General features: G+C 41.7%; 1 protein-coding gene across 2 annotated transcripts in view; it reads right to left on the bottom strand.

Annotated features, from left to right (window-relative positions):
* Positions 1-1,383: 1,383 nt before the first annotated feature.
* The window catches only part of CYB5R4 (cytochrome b5 reductase 4), a 544,645-nt gene continuing 524,101 nt past the window's right edge, over positions 1,384-21,927 (bottom strand). For both annotated transcript variants that reach the window (XM_073675649.1, XM_073675652.1), the window contains one exon: positions 1,384-1,749. In XM_073675649.1, coding sequence (XP_073531750.1) covers positions 1,695-1,749 — 55 coding nt within the window. In that variant the 3' untranslated portion in view covers positions 1,384-1,694. The remainder of the gene's footprint in view (positions 1,750-21,927) is intronic.

The raw sequence follows: 21,927 nt of genomic DNA, 5'->3' as shown, positions 1-21,927 counted from the left end.
TGTTATTTATTAACTATTTTTGGTTACATGACTCTGATTTAAGGGCATAAAGATGAAAATTTTGAAAATTGCAAAATTTAAAAAATTTTCGCCAAATTTCTGATTTGTTCACAAATAAACGTAAGTCATAGCAAATAAATTTTACCACTATCATGAAGTACAATATGTCAGGAAAAAACAGTCTCAAAATCACCGGGACCCGTTGAAGCGTTCCAGAGTAATTACCTCAAAGTAACAGTGGTCAGAATTCAAAAAACTGGCCTGGTCAGGAAGGTGAAAACAGGCTTTGGGGTGAAGGGGTTAAACTAACTTTATCCTCTTGGGTAGAAAAATAGCTGGATCATCAACCACTATAACCGAATCAAACTGCAGTCCCATAACATCTCGTATATTTCAGAGGGAGCCATCAGGAAAGTAGAATATTATTTGCAAACAGAGAAACCTTGAATTGCTTGTTACTCACCACGCAATAGTTCTATTTAAATGCAGCTGTCACGGATTGACAGTGGCATTAAAATGGTTAAACAAAATGCTTCAAACCATAGTAATTGCATTCTTTATGCTCTTATAATACACACATGGTAATAGGAGCAAAACTTCTGTTTATAGGGTCAGTACTCGTTAGTCAATTAGTGGCTAATTTGTTTAATTGAAGATTTCATATTTCCTACTTGTGTAAATGAATAGAAATACTCTTATGATTGTGGTGCTGGGGGATTAAGGCAAAACAGATTCATTTTATTTTAACTCCATGCTTCAGCAAATAAACAGGCACTTCCTTAACTCATTATTATACAGCTCTACCACAGACCATTATGAACTTCATATAGCACCTTTTCTTCTACTTGCTCATAGGCACCATTTTATTTATTTCATTGCAGTGGTTAGCACTGCAGCTTTGCAGCGCTGGGGTCCTGGGTTCAAATCCCACCAAGGACGTCTGCAAGGAGTTTGTATGTTCTGCCCGTGTTTGCGTGGGTTTCCTCCGGGTTCTTTGGTTTCCTTCCACACTCCAAAGACATTGTGATAAGGAATCTGGATTGTGAGCCCCAATGGGGACAGTGTTCATAATGTCTGTAAAGTGTTGTGTTATATAAGCAGGTAAAATAAATAATTTTACAAGTAGGGTTGCCAACTTGATTTTTTTCTATTTATGGATAGCTAATCCAAAAAAATACAGAGTTAATATTTTTTATGGACATATTGAAAAACCATTGTTAAAAGATGATACAGTCATATAAACATGTAGCAGTTTCTTAAGCTTCAAAAAAAATCACAGATGTATTACATTTTTTTTTACAGTCTAGGAATTCTGGATGGTTGGCAACCCTGCTTGCAAGGATTTAAAAATCTATTTACAAAGGATATAAGATACAAAAAAAATACAACACAAGGCTGCTTTATTTTGATAGCAGTGTTACATTCAGAATAAAGAAACTATGCATTGATCGTACCCAAAGTTTATTTATTATAAAGGATATTTACAGTGCAATATATTTTTTTTATACATATTTCAATTAAAACACCAAGCACAAAAGATATTTGAAACTGTATATTATCCTGAAGAAAGTATAGGCAAAAGGGTCTCAACTTAATTCATCCTTTTTTTGATGATCATTGTGCATAGTAAATGGTAACAAAGATATACAAACATTTCTAACAGCAGCTGATCAGGAATGGTTCTATGAGAACAGTTACTCTGTAAACACAAAGATTTCTTCTTTGGTAAAGCCAAGATCTTCTAGGAACCTGCAAAAAAAAAAAAAAAATTTGCTAAAGAAATTTTGCAATTTTGACTGTTTTAAAACTGAAACCCTAAATATCTATATTTCGGCGGAGAAAAATTGTTTCAAACCACTCAAAGTCTTGGATATCAACATTTCACACATTCTTAAACATCCAAGCTAGGTTTTCATATTGGTTATCTTCCGTGGAGTTGTGCAGGTATATGCCTATGGTTATATATCAAATTATCCAATAGTGGGTACATAGCTCAGTGCACAATGACAGCCCTAGTGTAAATATAATGAAAATCAATCTGTACCACAGGTTAGCAGTGTAACATATCATACATACACATGTATATACATACATACATACACACAAACAGCGTACATATCATTGAATACACATTGCACAATAATCCAAATGGTAAATAGTGCAAGCAATCACCTGGGGCTCCTGACAAAGGCTTTGCCGAAACGCGTATCGGGGTGGACGCACATCCATTCAGGAGCCCTGGTATATGTGGTGATGTTTATCCCCAGATGATTGCCTATGGATAATTTGATATATATCATAAGCATATACCTGTATGTGATGTGCATCCATGCTCTCCATGTGTGTATATACCCTCCCTCCCACTAGTCCTGACCTTTCAATAAACTTTTGTACTTTGATCATTATTTGAAGACATGATATAATTTTTTTCTGTCTTGTTTTTGTTTATTCAGCTATTTAACGATTTGCCCTGACATGTTTAACCGCTTTTCGATCTATGACGTATAGGTACGTCATAGGTCGCCTACCACTTTTTGGTGCAGAGCCCGCACCTTTTCAGGCACATAACAGCTGATTGCATCATCTGACATGTGGCCCTAACAACAGCGGGTAGAATCATGATCCACCCGCAGCTGTCAACATGTTAAATGCCGCTGTCAATCTCTGAGAGCGGCATTTAACATGATCCCACCGGAAGCGTGTCTTAAGACCCGCAGGCCCGTCACATGATTGTGGGCTGACGATGGGTTGGCATGACAACACGGGGTCTGCAGGAGACCCCTGTGGTTGTCATTGCCTAACTGCTATGAGCGCCATAGTCTCCCATGGAGACTATTGAAGCCAGTGAAAAGTAAAAAAAAGTTTATAAAAATATAAAAAAATATAAAAGTTCAAATCACTCCCCTTTTGCCCCATTCAAAATAAAACAATAAAAAAAAACAGAAATACACACACTTGGTATCGCCGCATTGAGAATCACCCGATCTATAAATATATAAAAAGAATTGATCCGATCGGTAAACGGCAAAACGAGAAAAAAAAATCAAAATGCTAGAATTATGTTTTTTTTGGTCACTGTAACATTGCAATAATGGGCGATCAACACATCGTATCAATCCCAAAATGGTATCAATAAAGACATCAGCACAGCATGTAAAAAAATAAGCCCTCACCCAGCTCCAGATCCTGAAAAATGGAGACGCAACGGGTCTTGGAAAATGGCGCCATGTTTTTTTTTGTTTTTGTTTTTTTTTTTTTACAAACTTTGGAATTTTTTTTCACCACTTAATTAAAAATGAACCTATTCATTTGGTAACAAAACAGTAAAGGAATAGTCAGCTCACCCACTTTAGAAGTTCTACGCACGGAAGCCAGCAGTGCCGCAGGAGAGTAAGCCAAAAGAGAAAAATCCAGTATTCCAAACTTCTTTAAAAAATTATTTGATTTTAATGAATGTTCACATTAAAAATGAAAGTGAACGACTTTCTAGAGACAAATGTGAATAAACACTAGGAGAGTGTACTATAGACAAACGCGTTTCAGAAAGAATTCCTTATTCATTGTGTAGATACCATGTTTGGTATCTACGAACTTGTAATGACCTAAAGACTCATAATGGCAGGTCAGTGTTAGCATTTAGTGAACATGGTAAAAAACAAACAAAAAACAATTGTGGAATTGCACTTTCTTTTGCAATTTCACCGCATTTGGAATTTTTTTCCCCGTTTTCCAGGACACTATATGGTAAAACCAATGGTGTCGTTCAAAAGTACAACTTGTCTCGCAAAAAAAACAAGCCCTCACATGGCCATATTGACAGAAAAATAAAAAAAGTTATGGCTCTGGGAAGAAGGGGAGCAGAAAACACAAAAACCCAAGGTGGTAAAGGGGTTAATAAGTTTGATTCCATGATGTGCATGTTATATTTACTACCTGGTTTTTGATATATATATACTATAGACATGCTATATTTTCCCATGAGTAATCTTTGTTATAATGCCCCATAGTGATGTCTGATGTATTTTATAATTTAAAGTTTTTGCCTTGTTTTGAATTGCTTAAGAGGATATATAGAATAATGGAGAGGACTTTACAAGACAAGAGCATAGCTTGCTCTGGAGTACCTAGCACCTCTAATTATTGGTTCTGCCAAAGTTGCAGTTGATTTCAGTATGCTCTTATTCCCTGAATGTCCACAGATTGCAACATTCTACAGATCACCCAAGGTTCACAAAGGCTTTATCACACTCAAAGTGAGACCCATAGTCTTAGGCAGGGGCCCTCAAACTACGGCCCGCGGGCCACATGCGGCCCGCGGAGGATTTTTATCCGGCCCGCCGAGCTGTGGGCAGAGGAGAGCTGTGCCAGGGCCCGCCCTTCCCCCCGCTCGCTCAGGGCCCCGGCAGCCGGATACTTACCTCTCCCCGTGCCTCCGCAGATCCGCTGTCTTCCTGGTGCGCACTCCCTATGATGGGTCAGGTCAGAGGGTGCGGTGACATCTTTACACCGCGCCCTCCCCTGAGTCGTCACAGGCAGCGCAGAGCGGGGTGACGCTGGAGTACAGACCTGAGCAGCGGCAGCAGGTGAGGAGGAGGGAGGTGAGTATTGCATTTTTTTTTTTAATGTATGGAGGCATGGGACATAATATTAGGGGTGACATCCTGCATGGGGCATTATATGGGGGGGGTGACATGGTGCATGGGGCATTATATGGGGGGGGTGACATCCTGAATGGGGATAACGACAGGGGAGTGATATCCTGCATGGGGCATTATATGGGGGGGTGACATGCTGCATGGGGCATTATATGGGGGGGGGTGACAGCCTGCATGGGGCATTATCATGATGCATGGGGCATTATATGGGGGGGTGACATCCTGAAAGGGGCATTATAACGACAGGGGAGTGATATCCTGCGTGGCGCATTATATGGGGGGGGGTGACATCCTGAAAGGGGCATTATAACGACAGGGGAGTGATATCCTGCATGGGACATTATATGGGGGGGGAGTGACATCCTGCATGGGGCATTATATGGGGGGGTGACATCCTGCATGGGGCATTATATGGAGGAGTGACATGCTGCATGGGGTATTATATGGGGGGGTGACATCCTGAAAGGGGCATTATAACGACAGCGGAGTGATATCCTGCGTGGCGCATTATATGGGGGGGTGACATCCTGAATGGGGCATTATAACGACAGGGGAGTGACATCCTGCATGGGGCATTATATGGGGGAGTGACATGCTGCATGGGGCATTATATGGGGGGGTGACATCCTGAAAGGGGCATTATAACGACAGGGGAGTGATATCCTGCGTGGCGCATTATATGGGGGGGGTGACATCCTGAAAGGGACATTATAACGACAGGGGAGTGATATACTGCATGGGGCATTATATGGGGGGGGAGTGACATCCTGCATGGGGCATTATATGGGGGGGTGACATCCTGCATGGGGCATTATATGGGGGAGTGACATGCTGCATGGGGTATTATATGGGGGGGTGACATCCTGAAAGGGGCATTATAACAACAGGGGAGTGATATCCTGCGTGGCACACTATATGGGGGGGGTGACATCCTGAATGGGGCATTATAACGACAGGGGAGTGACATCCTGCATGGGGCATTATATGGGGGGGGGTGACATCCTGCATGGGGCATTATAAAGACAGGGGAGTGATATCTTGCATGGGGCATTATATGGTGGGAGAAGGGGACATCCTGCATGGGGCATTATATGGCGGGTGACATCCTGCATGGGGCATTATAAGGGTGGAACAGCCTGCATGGGGCATTATAAGGGGGAAATAGCCTGCCTATTGAGGACATATGCTGCCTATTGAGGACCTATGTTGCCTATTGGGGACATTTACCTGCCCATTGAGGACCTATGCTGCTTACTGGGGACATTTACCTGCCCATTGAGGACCTATGCTGCCTATTGGGGACATTTACCTCCCCATTGAGGGCCTATGCTGCCTATTGGGGACATTTACCTGCCTATTGGGGACCTATGCTGCCTACTGGGGATATTTACCTGCCTATTGGGGACATTTACCTGCCTATTGGGGACATTTACCTCCCCATTGAGGACCTATGCAGCCTATTGGGGACATTTACCTGCCTATTGGGGACATTTACCTGCCTATTGGGGACCTATGTTGCCTATTGGGGACATTTACCTGCCTATTGAAATACCGGTTTATCTAACTTTACTTGTTCTTCATTTTAAATATTGTATTTGTTCCTGTATTGTTTTTTTTACGTCAAAATAAGATATGTGCAGTATGCATAGGAATTTGTTCATAGTTTTTTTTAAAAAAACTATATTCCGGCCCTCCAATGGTCTGAGGGACCGTAAACTGGCCCCCTGTTTAAAAAGTTTGAGGACCCCTGGTCTTAGGCATAGACAATCTCTATAGGATTCTATGCTGACAAGACGTTGAGGCCCTAAAGTCTTATGATAAAAAAAAACACTGACCTATTAAAAATGTTGGAAGCAAGAAAAGACTGGCAAGCATCAATGTATTCCTCCATCCCACATGAGAAGAGTCTGGAGCTGTGAAACACGACAATGCCAGGCTGCATGTTGCTTGAGAAACTGTGAGCGGCCTCTATGATCTAAACATGCTACCAATGTATGAAGTGTCTCCGAACTTGTCTCCTATCGCACACATAGGACGTCATTTGTTGGCAATTGCAAAGAAAGCTGTCAACAGCAGATCTTCATGATTTGTATACCCAATACATTGAGCATGGCAGAATGTTCCTCAGACAACCATTAATAACCTCACTGGTAACATGCCAAGACGTGTAAGTGTGTTTATATCTGTGTGTGGCGCTCATACACGATACTGTATGAATCAACATCTTTATAAAATGTTGCTTCCATTTTTTCAACTCTTGCATATTATTAGCATGTTCTGCATATATTTGATCTAAAACTACATAAAAAAGCAAAAAATCGTAATACTGTTATTGCTAAAGCAGACAAAACCAAAATGTGGGTTATTTTACTACCGTCAAACTATTGTAGATGGATTGCAGTTGACTTTGTAGCCCTAGTCATAAGTGGAAATGGCGTGTGATCACAAAATAACAGCCATCTTCATCTCCAGTCATTACTAAATGTGTAACATAAGACACAACAGACAATATTTAGCAGGAGTGTATGACAGTACAACAGTATAGCAGAAGTGAGAACAGAGAGAATTTAATGTATGTGGCGTTGATGTGAGCTAGTTTGGCTATGAGGCATTGTGAATGCACCAGGGAATGTCAATACTATGCCCAAGAAAATATTTTCTCTTAGATGGAAGATTCTACAACTAGTTCTGGGACACCGCAATGGGCAGTCCAACACGTGAAATTTGCTACTGGTCTTGTAGTAGGTGACCATAGTATTTTCCAGATGACCTTGGACATATAAGAGAAAATGTGGAACTGCGTGCTATATATTTTTATATGAGTTTCCCTGACCCGGACATCCAAAAGGAAAGCCTACTTTTTTTGTTGGTTGCTTTGATCTCAAGGCTCACCTCGGGTACCTTTGAAACACAGGTGTACAGAAAACCAACTGTGACTACCTCTCTTCTACAACCGAGCAGTCACCATCCTGTCCTACTGGAAGAGATATTCAAAATGGCCAGTACATAAAAGCAAGGAGAGTGGAGATGGCAGTTGGTGATCATAAAGTTATATGAAAAACTGTACAGTTTGTTTGAGAACTTGTAGCAGAATGCCTGTGTCTGCCTTTAGGTCCTCCCTCCTCCATAGGATATAAAAGCACCAACTGTAATCTTCTCTCTCAGTAATTGGAAAGTCTGTCTTCCACGAATAAAGATTTTACCCTTTTAAAGAAGAAGGTTAATCCAGAATGAGAAAGAAGATATTTTTTCTCTAATAAGATACATTACAAAAGTGTTATACTGGCTATCATCACTTCTCATGGACAACTCACGGCTTGACAGGGGAGTCAAGAAGTCCGGGGTCAAATACCAAGAGTGTCAAAGTACCATAAGTTGTGGATGCAAGAAAGTGCCAATGATTCCGCGCTCCTCCGGGTCAAAACGAAGTGATGCAATACCCAGTGCTTGGTTAAGAATCCATTTATTTAGAGGCTAAAATAAGACGCGTTTCGTGGACGTCCTGTCCACTTCATCAGTGCATAGCTTGTGTCAGGTATAGCAAGGAGTGGACATATATATACAAAAAATGTGAAAAAAAACTGGCGCCAAAACAATGTGACCGTTAAGGCAGAAAAATCCAATCAATAAAAAGGCATAAATTTGAGTATCCATCAATGTATATATGCATCAGGAATAAAATATTGCTAGCATGATTAAAAATTAATTAAAAACAGATATAGTTCAATGCAAAAAAATATATAATAAATAATTTAAAAAATATTTTAAAAAATATATATATGTATAATTTCTGAAGCAGGAATTGAACCTGTTGTATTGCGATCAACTGGATCATGTTTAGATCCTAATCATGGTACAACCCTCTAAGCCACGGGTGCTCATGTACATTGTGATTGATCTTGTTCTGATAGGAAGTAATAAACGGATATTAGATGATATAACTAACTTATATGTACAAAGGCAGAGGGGCAAGAAAAAGGGGTAAACAGATCACAGTACGAAGTTGTCAGTCCAAAACGGAGCAGATAAAGACAAAGGGCTAGGCAAACAAAAAGCAAAAGGCAAGGTCCAAGGTCAGGTATCTAAAGATCAGAACAGCAGAAACTTAAAGCACATGGCACGCACTCGACAAATCAAAGCTACAATTGTCAATGGTCTGTGAATTGCCAGCCAGCTAAATAGCCAGGTGATCACTCTGAAAGGGTGACACCTGGAGGAACCCCAGCAGGCCCAGCCTAAATTTGCATGGGTACAGACAAGCACACCCCAGCCCGATTGGGCAGCTGGACTATCCCTAATTAGCATGATGATTGTGAGCACGCTCCAGTCACAATACTCACAGCCCAGTATGCCTCAGCCATCTATTGGGCGGCTGAGCTGTCACTCACTGCGTCCTAGCACCCTGGGTGCGGTGGATTCGTGACAGTACCCCCTCTTCTATGGGTAGCCACTGGACTTCCCAGTTTCCCGCTTGCTTGCTTGAGGGCGGGTTGATTAGTCCTTTATGAAATGTCCAGCGAAACCACAGTAGAGACAGAGTCTAAGATTGCGTCGACGTTTCCCCTTTACAGCATGAGAACTGGCAGCTCCAACTTCCATCAGCTATATCTCATGTAAATGGACATGCTCAGGGGGAATATAAAAAGCACCCTCCTGCTCACCACGCCTCTCACGAATTCTGTGATCCATCTGTATGGCCTGGGTCATAGCCTACTCCAAAGAACAAGGAGCATGAAGAGCCAGAGTGTCCTTAAGAGCTTCGGAAAGGTACAGACATCGCAGCCACTGCCGGCAGTGAAAAGCTATGAAAAGCATTTAGCAAGCTAGACATCTAACCCTGCACCTGTGACTGCGAAGATTCAAGGCTTCGCTGCTCTTTGGCCAGATCCTGAATCATTTGAGTCAGATTCGCCACCTGTTCACAAAGCATATGAATGGGATCCATACTGGAGAAACAATGTATATGGTCAGTCATAATGTGACGCTGGCTATCATCACTTCTCACGCACATGCTGTGAGACACGGGAGTCAAGAAGTCCAGGGTCAAATACCAAGAGTGTATGTCAAAAGCAGAGGGGCAAGACAAAAGAGAAAACGGGTCACAGTCCGAAGTCGGCAGTCCAAAACAGAGCAGATAGAGACAAATAGGTTAGGCAAAAGAATAGCAAAAGGCAAGGTCTGAGGTCAGAAAGCAAAAGATCAGAACAGCAGAACACTAAAGCACAAGGCACGCACTCGACCAAGTGCCCTGATTGGGCAGCTGGACTATCCCTTATCAGCATGAGGATAGTCAGCACGCTCCAGTCCTGATTGGGGGGCTGAGCTATCCTATTTACAGTACTAAACTCCTAAACTTATCTTCAAGTGCTCTAGGACTTCTATAACAGTGGGTTAACTGTAACCCCGCGGTCTCCTGCTATTACTGAGTGGCCCATTGTGTGCAGCACGCATGCGCAGGGAGAAGCGTCACAGAATCTCCATGTCCACCGCACTCATTGGAGCAAGGCCACATTTCAGAGACGGTACCGTGACGTCTGCGCAAGCGCTGGCGTCTGACGCCATTTCCGGTCACATGACCGGCAGGTCCTTTATCATGGAGCGCTGCTCCATACAATGTACCACACACCGCCAGGGTACGGATTGTGCCGGCTGCAGACACAGCAGCAAGCTGTTTACACCGATGGAGATGTAAGATAAGTTAATTTTATCACTATGCTTATGTACTTTTAAATTGGATTTCTTCTACCTTACCAACAGATCCATGCTCTCATTATAACTTTAATAATATTCTCTAAAGCAAAGTAGGGACCAGTACCTGGAAATCATTTTTCCTTCTATTAAGACTACTCCAAGGTAAAATAGAATTCTTCTCTATCTGCAGACATTGCTGGTGATGACACATACAAATGAAATAAGACACACTGTTTTGAATTCCCTATCACGCAGTTTTGCATGAACCATATATTGGATACCTGGGATAAGGAACGGTCCACTATATACAAAATTTACTTGGCACAGGGGTATGGCTCAATTTTCTTATATTGTATTAGATTAGGTCAAGGGAACCTTCTTGTATTGATATTGTCATAATTGAACTGGAACCCACTCGGCCAGGAGGAATCATAATTTTCACCTGAGACCTGCCCTATTCTCTTTGAGGTCCCAGTACCATCTTGCAAGTATAGGGAGACTCTTATGATCACCGGGATGCAGGACCTAACAGGTTCAAACACCTACTCCAAGCATCTTTCATACAACAGCCTACAGGCAGTTTCTTTCTACCTTTGAACTACTCTCTTTTAGATCATTGAGTGCTAGCTGACCTGATGAATTTATATTTATGTAGATCTGTTTACTGGAATGATCATTTGACATAAGTTCACAAATTATGTGCCAATATTGTAAATAACATATGAATTTTTGTATTTATTTTGTATTTATTTGGATTGTTTATTTATTTCTAGTGACACTGTGATCAAGGCCACGTAGTGGCTGAAACGTCAGCTTTTACTTTGTCATTGATTTCACATTGGAATAAATTTCACTTGAAGCAAAATTATTCAGTACCGTGTGCAGTGATTATTATCTTGCTATTTACAGTACTGACAGTCCAATACGCCCCTGCCATCTATTAGGCGGCTAAGCTGTCACTCTCTACATCCCTAGGACACAGTGGCAGATTTGTGACGAGCTTAGTTTCATGTGACCTGCTGATTTATAAAATTAAAATCACGGTTACTCTTTTTAACCTCTTAAGGACCAAGCCACTTTGTACGTTAATGACTGAGCCTCATTTTCCAAATCTGACCAGTGTCACTTTATGTGATAAATCTGGAACGCTTTAAAACATCCCAGTGGTTCTGAGAGATTGTTTTCTCGTGATATATTGCACTTCATATTAGTGGTTAATTTTGGTGGATATGAATTGCGCTTACTTATGAAAATATAAAAAATTAGACATTTTTTTTTTTAATTTCGCAATTTTCAAACTTTACATTTTTATGAATATCAGTAATAGGTTTACTTATCCCTGAATTCTTATTAGGACTCACTGGAAGGGATAATAATAGAACTTAACTTGTATTCTTAAAATAAAAACAACCTAATTGACATACAACATGGTGCAGTCATGTATTTCAATTCCTAGAGCGACAGAGAATTGACAAGACAAAATGAACAAAAAAAACAAACCAAAACTCCAAAATGTGATCTACTGTGGTCATAAAAACAAATAGTCTCTGTCTCGATGCGTTTTGTTGCTCTGATTAGAGCAACTCATCAGGAGACACAAAATTATAGATGATGGAAACTACAACTCTAAAAACATTGAAATATAGTGGATTCCAATCCTCTTATACAGTTATATGAAAAAGTTTGGGCACCCCTATTAATCTTAAGCTTAATGTTTTCTTAAAATTGGTGTTTTTGCAACAGCTATTTCAGTTTGATATATGTAATAACTGTTGGACACAGTAATGTTTCTGCCTTGAAATGAGGTTTATTGTACTAACAGAAAATGTCCAATCTGCATTCAAACAAAATTTGACGGGTGCATAAGTATGGGCACCTCACCAGAAAAGTGACATTAATATTTAGTAGATCCTCCTTTTGCAAAAATAATAGCCTCTAGTCGCTTCCTGTAGCTTTTAATGAGTTCCTGGATCCTGGATGAAGGTATTTTTGACCATTCCTCTTTACAAAACAATTCCATTAAGTTTGATGGTCGCCGAGCATGGACAGCCCTCTTCAAATGATCCCACAGATGTTCAATGATATTCAGGTCTGGGGACTGGGATGGCCATTCCAGAACATTGTAATTGTTCCTCTGCATGAATGCCTGAGTAGATTTGGAGCGGTGTTTTGGATCATTGTCTTGCTGAAAGATCCATCCCCTGCGTAACTTCAACTTTATCACTGATTCTTGAACATTATTGTCAAGAATCTGCTGATACTGAGTGGAATCCATGAATCCCTCAACTTTAACAAGATTCCTGGTGCCGGCATTGGCCACACAGCCCCAAAGCATGATGGAACCTCCACCAAATTTTACTGTGGGTAGCAAGTGTTTTACTTGGAATGCTGTGTTTTTTTGACGCCATGCATAACGCCTTTTTGTATGACCAAACAACTCAATCTTGGTTTCATCAGTCCACAGGACCTTCTTCCAAAAAGAAATTGGCTTCTCCAAATGTGCTTTTGCATACCTCAGCCGACTCTGTTTGTGGCGTCCTTACAGAAACGGCTTCTTTCGCATCACTCTCCCATACAGCTTCTCCTTGTGCAAAGTACGTTGTATAGTTGACCGATGCACAGTGACACCATCTGCAGCAAGTTGATGCTGCAGCTCTCTGGAGGTGGTCTGAGGATTGTCCTTGACTGATCTCACCATTCTTCTTCTCTGCCTTTCTGATGTTTTTCTTGGCCTGACACTTCTGGCCTTAACAAGAACTGTCCCTGTGTTCTTCCATTTCCTTACTATGTTCCTCACAGTGGAAACTGACAGGTTAAATCTCTGAGACAGCTTTTTGTATCCTTCCCCTGAACAACTATGTTGAATAATCTTTGTTTTCAGATCATTTGACAGTTGTTTTGAAGAGCCCATGATGCCACTCTTCAAAGGAGATTCAAACAGGAGAACAACTTGCAAGTGGCCACTTTAAGTAGCTTTTCTCATGATTGCATACACCTGGCTATGAAGTTCAAAGCTCAATGAGGTTACAAAACCAAAAAAAGTGCTTTAGTAAGTCAGTAAAAAGTAGGTAGGAGTATTTAAAACAAGAAAATGATAAGGGTGCCCATACTTATGCACCTGTCAAATTTTGTTTGAATGCAGATTGCACATTTTCTGTTAGTACAATAAACCTCATTTCAAGGCAGAAACATTACTGTGTCCAACAGTTATTACATATATCAAACTGAAATAGCTGTTGCAAAAACACCAATTTTAAGAAAACATTAAGCTTAAGATTAATAGGGGTGCTCAAACTTTTTCATATAACTGTATGTCTGTCACAACCATATTACAAACATAGGACATCCACTCTAGAATGGGGAATATGCACTGTGCCTTTAAATTACTACAACTAGCCTCTATAGAATCACGGTTAATATAGCAGCATGTTTAGAGGATATGTTCCAGGAGAAGAGTTCCCAAATTAATTTTATAGTACACTTCTCCATATGCCTATCAACAATTAAACCTACAATTCACATACATCCAAGGTGAGTACAACATGCTCTGGGATGTGCAACTATCCTTGTACTCAAGTCTCCCGTGTGGACATTGCTGCTAATCCCTACGGTATATATTGCACCTTGGCATGTATTCTCTGTTAATCTGTCCCTAGATAGCTATGGCTTATCTTTGCCATTTAAACAAAGCATCAGTGATTATCTCTAAATTCATGTGGGGCTCCACATTTCATTTACATTGCCCTTTGCGAGAGATCACCCCCCCGATACACAAAGTCAGCACAAAGACGCCAGTGATGTGTCCTGCTAGTGCATTAGATTATATCAAATGGCGCCACCAGGACTCCGCATATTTAAAGGCTCGGCCACGCCCACACTGTGATGCGAACCCTGGCCTCATCCTCATTGGCCAGCTAGTGACCAATAAGATCTCAGAGGTAGGGAATCCCCCATGATGTGTACAACGGGGGCTTGTCTCGATCGACTAGTGGTAGAGCAAAAGAGGTTGTACAGAAAAGCATAGGCATAGCGTCCAATGCAGTAATGAAGGTGCTGATCTAAACCCTAAACATACCACCAATGAATAAACCTAATAGAGAATGCATTGGTCACATTACAAGTGCGCGTCTAAACACAGATTATTAAAAACAGTGATTAAATTATACAGCAAACAAGAAGCATGATGCCCATAGAACACCATGTGGTGTACCGCATTGGTACTGATATACATGTACAACACATGTTAGAAACTCTTAAGCCAAATTGATATGTTACAAAGAAGGGGGGAGATGTTAAAGGGACATCAGAAGAGGACAAAATAAATTAAAACTACCCACTTGCTTTCTAATCCTCAACACAAAGCCTCAGAGCAGACGATGACAAAGAAAGGAAATAAGGGGGGGAGGCGAGTTAAGGAAAGGGGAGGGGGTGAAACCGGAAGTTTAAATGAAGGGTACAAATGAAAGAGTATCATTAAGGCCAAGTGGTTTAACACTGGTGATTCGAAATATCCACTGGACCTCCTTCTGTAGAACCCTGTTGTTAAAGTTCCCTTTTCTAGGAGATGGTCTAACAATCTCAATGCCCTGGAAATGGAGACATCCAGCATCTCCTCCATGCTCTGACCAAACATGTTTTGCAACAGATTTATCCTGTGTTCTGTTAACATCACCAACATGTTCGAGAATTCGTCTACGAAACGGACATATCGTTTTGCCCACATAGTTGACAGGACAAGGTCAGGTAATCAAATATACAAGGCCTTGCGTTTTGCAGTTAATAAAATCCCTGCATTGATATCTCTGGCCCATGGATGTAAATTCTGATCCTCAGCTAATAAATTCGCAGGCCTTAGATATCCCACATCTGAAAGTCCCTTTGAGAAAACATCGATTCAACCAAGTAGTCTCGGGTCTTTCAGGGGTGAGGTGACTATGGACTAAACGGTCCTGGAGATTCCTGCCCCATCGATATGTGATTCATGTTCCGTGATAATCTTTCCAATATCCTCATCAATTTTGAGAATAGGCCAATAGGTATCCAAGAGGTCTCTCACTTCCTTCCATTTGTCATCATGGTTTCCAATCTTTCTAGCAAACCTATCCTCCCTCTTCTTCTCATGTGGAGTTAGGAGTTCCACTCTAGGTGTTGCCAGTGCGTGTTCAAAGGCTTTACTCAAAACCTATTCTAGACAGCCATGCCTGTGAAATATTGCATTAAGTTCACCAGCTTGTTTATTAAAATCATGCAGTGATGAACAATTTCTCCTGAGGGGTAAAAATTGCCCCTTGGGAATGCCTCTTTTAAATGGAGTAGAATGGTGATGCTCCCATTTTAAAAGGCTGTTGGTCGCAATCGCTTTCCTAAAAATGCTTGTCGACAATGTGCCGTTCGCTTGCTTGGTGATTTTCAAATCGAGGAAGGATAACGCTTTCTGTTATATTTACAAGGTAACTACCAAACCAATATCATTGTTATTCATTGCTTGTATGAACTCGGAAAACTCTAGAGATAACAACTAGAAGTAGTGGGCACCACCAAAATCCAAAAGGGATTTATCCTAATGCATACCAATTAAGCATGAGAAAACCAAGAAAAAAGAAGTATGCATATACAACCCCTGGCAAAAATTATGCAATCACCGGGCTCGGAGGATGTTTATTCAGTTGGTTTAATGTTGTTGAAAAAAAGGAGATCACAAACATGGCACAAAACTAAAGTCATTTCAAATGGCAACTTTAGGGCTTTAAGAAACACTAAAAGAAATCAAGATAAAAAATGTGGTACTCAGTAAGGGTAATTTTTTTCAGACCAAGCAGAGGGAAAGAATTATGGAATCACTCAATTCTGAGGAAAAAATTATGGAATCACCCTGTAAATTTTCATTTCCAAAACTAACACCTGCATCAAATTAGATCTGCACGTTAGTATGCGTCTAAAAAGGAGTGATCACACCTTGGAGAGTTGTTGCACCAAGTGGACTGACATGAATCATGGATCCAATTGAAACAAAGGAGAGGATTATCAAACTCTTAAAAGAAGGTAAATCATCACGCAATGTTGCAAAAGATGTTGGTTGTTCACAGTCAGCTGTGTCTACAATCTGGACCAAATACAAATAACATGGGAAGGTTGTTAACCCCTTTAAAGCCCATGACGTATTAATACGCGTCTGTGCCCTGGGCTTTAAGAGCCTGACCCGTATTAATAAGTCATGTTGATCACGCCCGCACACAGGCTGTGTGGGAGGGATCGCCGCCAGGTGTCAGCTGGTTGTCACAGCTGACACCCGGTACTATGTGCAGGGAGCGGTCCTGCACCGCTCCCGGCACATTAACCCCCGCAATGCTGCGATCAAAGTCGATAGCAGCATTGCGGTGGCAAGGGGAGGTGATCGCAATACTCACCTCCTCTTCCGGCCTCCAGCGCTATCTGCCGCGGCTTCCCGGATGTTGCCATGACGACCTGATGTCGTCATGACAACATCCGGGTCACCAGACAGCAGGAAGATAGTTTGGTCATGCGCAGTGCATGACCAAATGATCTTCTCTCTGTGCAGCGCTGACAGCCTGCATAGCACAGGTATGGTGCTTCATTCCTGTGCTATGCAGGCGATCAGAATAAAAAAAAGTGAAAGTTCCATAGTGGGACAAAGTATAAAAGTAAAAAAAAGTCTCAGAAAGTGAAAAAAAAAATTGAAAAAAAAATTGTAGAAATATAAAAAAAAAATTAAATAAATAATCCATCAAAAATAAAAATATAATGTACCCATCAATAAATATTATGAAAAAAAAACAAAACAAAACAATAAAAGTACACATATTTGGTATCGCTGCATCCAGAACGACCTGTGTTATGATAGGCTACAAGCACTAAGGAAAGACAGGAGATCTGTCCCTACAATAGAACTAAGCTAGATGCCTACGATGTACGGGGAACCTGATCCTGCGATCAGACCCGCTAAAGTCCTCAGCTAGTCTGAATGAAGACCTATAGATGTGAGGGAGGGATCCCTACAAGAACTAGGGACTGGGAGAAAGATGGACACCTCCAGAAATTGTAGCAGTAAAACGACAAACACACAACACAGAACATAAAGGTCAAAAGACCTAGCTAAACTGACTGAGAAAGGTTACAAAGCACCTGGCTAGCTTAAGAGTAGAAATTACAATGAAGTCCAGCATGGCCAGAAGGGCGGAGCAGGATTAAATAGGCAAAAAGGTCATGTGACCAGCAAAATAGAAAAAACCTAACAGGAGAGTTCTAACAGTACCCCCTCTTCTAAGAGGATCCTCCGGATCCCCTAGGCCCAGGCTTATCAGGAAACCTCTTGTGAAACACTCTGACAAGTCGGGAAGCAGAAACATCATCCGCCCTCACCCATGAGTTATCCTTGGGACCGAAACCCTTCCAAGCGACGAGATACTGCAAACTCCCCCTATACCGTCTAGAATTAAGGATGCGGGAAATTTCATATTCCCCGTCCACCACTGGAGGAACAGTGGCAGTGGCGTCTCTATCTGATACATCAGCTTTTTTCAATAGAGAAACATGAAACACCGGATTAATCTTCCAGGAGGTAGGAACCTCCAACCTAACAGTAGATTGGTTAACTACCTGAAGCACCTTAAAGGGCCCTACAAACTTGGGACCCAATTTTTTAGAAGGAATCCTCAACCGCAGATGGACAACCAAACCATGTTACCAACCGTAAACAAAACCTCTTGACGTTTCCTGTCAAAGTACCTCTTAGATTTTTTGTTAGCCTCCTGAAGATTACCACGCACATCCGTCCAAACTCTCTCCAAATCACCGGAAAAACTCTCCTCAGGCACAGCCGATACCAATTTGGAGAACGACCCAAAAGATGGATGTCTCTCAGAACAACAAAAAAAAGGCGAACACCCAGCAGAAGAGGATGTATGGTTGTTAAGAGCAAATTCAGCAAGCGGCAGAAACTTAGACCACCCCTCTTGATTGCCTGCCACAAAACAACGCAAGAACTGCTCAACATCCTGATTCTTCCTTTCTGTCTGGCCATTAGACTCAGGATGATATCCAGATGAAAACGACAAATGAACTCCCAACCTGTCACAAAAGGCACGCCAAAAACGAGCCACTAACTGAGGTCCCCTATCAGAAACAATGTCAGTAGGAACACCATTGAGTCTGACAATTTCCTTGACAAAGGCCTTAGCGAGTGTCTTAGCGCAGGGCAGTTTGATGAAGGGAACCAAGTGACATATCTTGCTAAAACGGTCCACGACCACCCAGATGACCGTGAAACCCTCAGAGGAGGGAAGGTCAGTAATAAAGTCCATAGCCAGATGTGTCCAAGGTGCACTAGGAACCTCCAGAGGACAAAGCAACCCCGCAGCAGGAGTATGAGAAGACTTAGATCTAGCACACACAGTACATTGACGCACCCACTTAATGACTTCCTTCTGCCATCCAAGCCACCAAAAACTGTGACCCACAAGTCTCTTGGTCTCAGAAATTCCAGGATGACCTGCCAACCGAGACTCATGACACTCAACAAACAAATCTCTCCTAAAGGTCCTAGGCACAAACAACCTCCCATGGGGAGTGTTAGATGGGGCATTCTCCTGTGCTTTAAGAATCTCATCTTCCAAAAAGGAGTCCAATGCAGCAATCACAACACCTTCTTGTAAAATGCTCTCCTCCTCCTCAGCACCGACCATGGGAGAAAAGCTGCGAGACAACGCATCAGCTTTAACATTCTTGGTACCCGGGATGTAAGTAATGGAAAAATGAAACCGCGAAAAAAAAAGTGCCCACCTAGCCTGACGGGCATTCAAGCGCTTGGCAGCATCAAGATAGATCAGATTTCTATGATCAGTGAAAACCTGAATGGGAAATTCAGCACCTTCCAAGAGATGACGCCAGTGTTCAAATGTGAGTTTAATAGCCAGCAATTCCCGATTACCAATATCGTAATTAAGTTCAGTCTCAGAAAATTTTTTTGAAAAAAAGGCACAGGGATGTACTCCATCCTTGTTTTCCTGAGACAACACAGACCCCCACAGAAGAAGCATCAACCTCAACCAAAAACGGCTTAGTCACATCAGGCTGCATAAGGATGGGGGCAGAGCTGAACCTCTCCTTTAGAAACACAAAGGCTTCAATGGCCTCAGTAGTCCACTGAACCGTATTAGCAACTTTCCTGGTGAGATCGGTCAGTGGTTTAACAATAATAGAAAAATTTTTAATGAATTTTCTGGAATAATTAGCGAAACCCAAAAACCTCTGTATCGATTTCAAACCAATAGGCCTAGGCCATTCCTGCACAGCTTGAACTTTCACCGGATCCATCTCAAAGCCCTGGCTGGAGATAATGTAGCCCAATAAACTAATTCTCTGTACAGCGAACTCACATTTCTCTAGCTTAGCAAAAAGCAAATTGTCAATTAATAACTGTAATACCTCACGTACGCTCCGCCAATGAGACTCCAGATCAGGCGAATAAATCAAAATGTCATCCAAATACACAACCACATTTTTGCCGATCAAAGGTCTAAGGATGTCATTAATAAGATTCTGAAAAAATGCTGGTGCATTGGTAAGACCAAAAGGCATAACCAGATTCTCAAAATGACCCACAGGAGTGTTAAAAGCAGTCTTCCATTCATCACCCTCCTTCATGGGCAACAAATTGTATGCCCCCCCGGAGATCAATTTTAGAGAACCACTTGGCCCCCACTAACTGGTTAAACAAATCAGGAATCAATGGCAGTGGGTAGGGATTACGTACAGTAATTTTATTAATCTCGCGAAAGTCCAGACAAGGACGTAAACCGCCGTCCTTTTTTTTTAACAAAAAAAAATCCAACAGCCACAGGTGACTTAGAGGGTCTGATATGACCGGCGGCCAAGCTCGTCTGTATGTATTCCTCCAAAGCCTTTCTCTCCGGAATAGTAAGATTAAATAAACGACTTTTAGGAAGAGTCGCTCCAGGGACAAATTCAATGGTACAATCATAGTCTCTATGGGGAGGCAAAATTTGCGACTCCTCCTCAGAAAAAACTTTCCAAAAATCCTGAATAGGTACAGGTAATTCCCCTTTATCCACAGCAGCAATGCGCCCGTTACAACACTTGTCATAACACTTAGGGCTCCAGGACTTAATTTCATTAGTAGACCAATCTAGTACAGGATTGTGCAATTTTAACCAGGGTAACCCCAAAATTACTGGAGAAGGCAAATTATTTAATACTACCAAATCCAAATTTTCTTGGTAAATACCATTAATAGTGAGGGAAATTCATAAGCCTTGTGAGTAACACATTTCAAGGGAGAGCCATCAACAGAAACCACGGCAATAGAGGATGACAAAGGTTTGGGTTTTAATTTAAGTTTTTCCAAGAATCCCCCATCAATCACATTCAGAGTAGAACCACAATCCACAAATACCCGAAATTCAATTAATTCTTCCTGAGCTGCAGTAGTAGCAGAAAGAAATACCCCCTTAGTGTTTAAACAGGCTATACGGGCGTAACTGACCTTTTTTTTTTTTCTTTGTTCATACGAAGCACACAGTTCTTAATGAAATGGTCAGATTTTCCGCAATAAAAGCACAAACCTTCAGAAAACCTGAGGTCTTTTTACTGAGAGCGGGGTGACATCGCCCCAATCTCCATCGGCTCTCCAATGTCAGTACAGACCCTCTCAAGACTAGGAGCTGACATGGCAAAGGATTTACTCTCATTAACCCTTGCACGCAGTCTCCTGTCCACCCGTATAGCTAATTGCATTGCCTCCAGCAAGTTTCCAGGTGTAGGATAAGCAATAAGAAGATCCTTAACCCTTTCACCTAGCCCAGCAAGAAACAAACTTTTCAGAGCTGAATCGTTCCACCCCACCTGAGCAGACCACCGACGGAAGTGAGTACAATAATTTTCCACATTACCTGATCCCTGTCTCAAAAGTCTCAATTCCGTCTCAGCTGATGAGACACGATCAGGATCATCATACAACAACCCCAAAGCAGAAAAAAAACTATCCACTGATCTAAAGCACGGATCACTAGGTTGGAGAAAAAAGGCCCATCCCTGAGGTTCTTTGCGCAAAAGTGACATTATGAACCCTATGCGCTGAGATTCATCACCAGAGGATCTGGGTCTCAAATGAAAATACAATAAACAAGCATTTTTAAAGGAAAAAAAATCTTGTTGTTCACCAAAAAATAAATCAGGCAATCGTACCTTTGTCTCCACAAAATGCGCTCCAGAACAGCTACTCACGTGTTGTTGGAGCTCGGCCACCTCCAGAGAGAGTCCCTGCAGGCGTTGAGCCAAATCCTGAACCGACACCATGATGGAAACTGGAGGTCTTTCCTTAGAGATATTTTTGGGCTGGACTTACTGTTATGATAGGCTACAAGCACTAAGGAAAGACAGGAGATCTGTCCCTACAATAGAACTAAGCTAGATCCCTATGATGTAACGGGGAACCTGATCCTGCGATCAGACCCGCTAAAGTCCTCAGCTAGTCTGAACGAAGACCTATAGATGTGAGGGAGGGATCCCTACAAGAACAAAACCAGGGGAGGAGTCCTGAGGA

This window comes from Phyllobates terribilis, unplaced genomic scaffold, assembly GCF_046119375.1.
Source record: "Phyllobates terribilis strain yellow unplaced genomic scaffold, ASM4611937v1 Scaffold_3__8_contigs__length_932513732, whole genome shotgun sequence".
Lineage (NCBI taxonomy): Eukaryota > Metazoa > Chordata > Amphibia > Anura > Dendrobatidae > Phyllobates > Phyllobates terribilis.
Note: the sequence above shows the minus strand (reverse complement) of the source record. Positions and strands in the feature narration are given on the sequence as shown.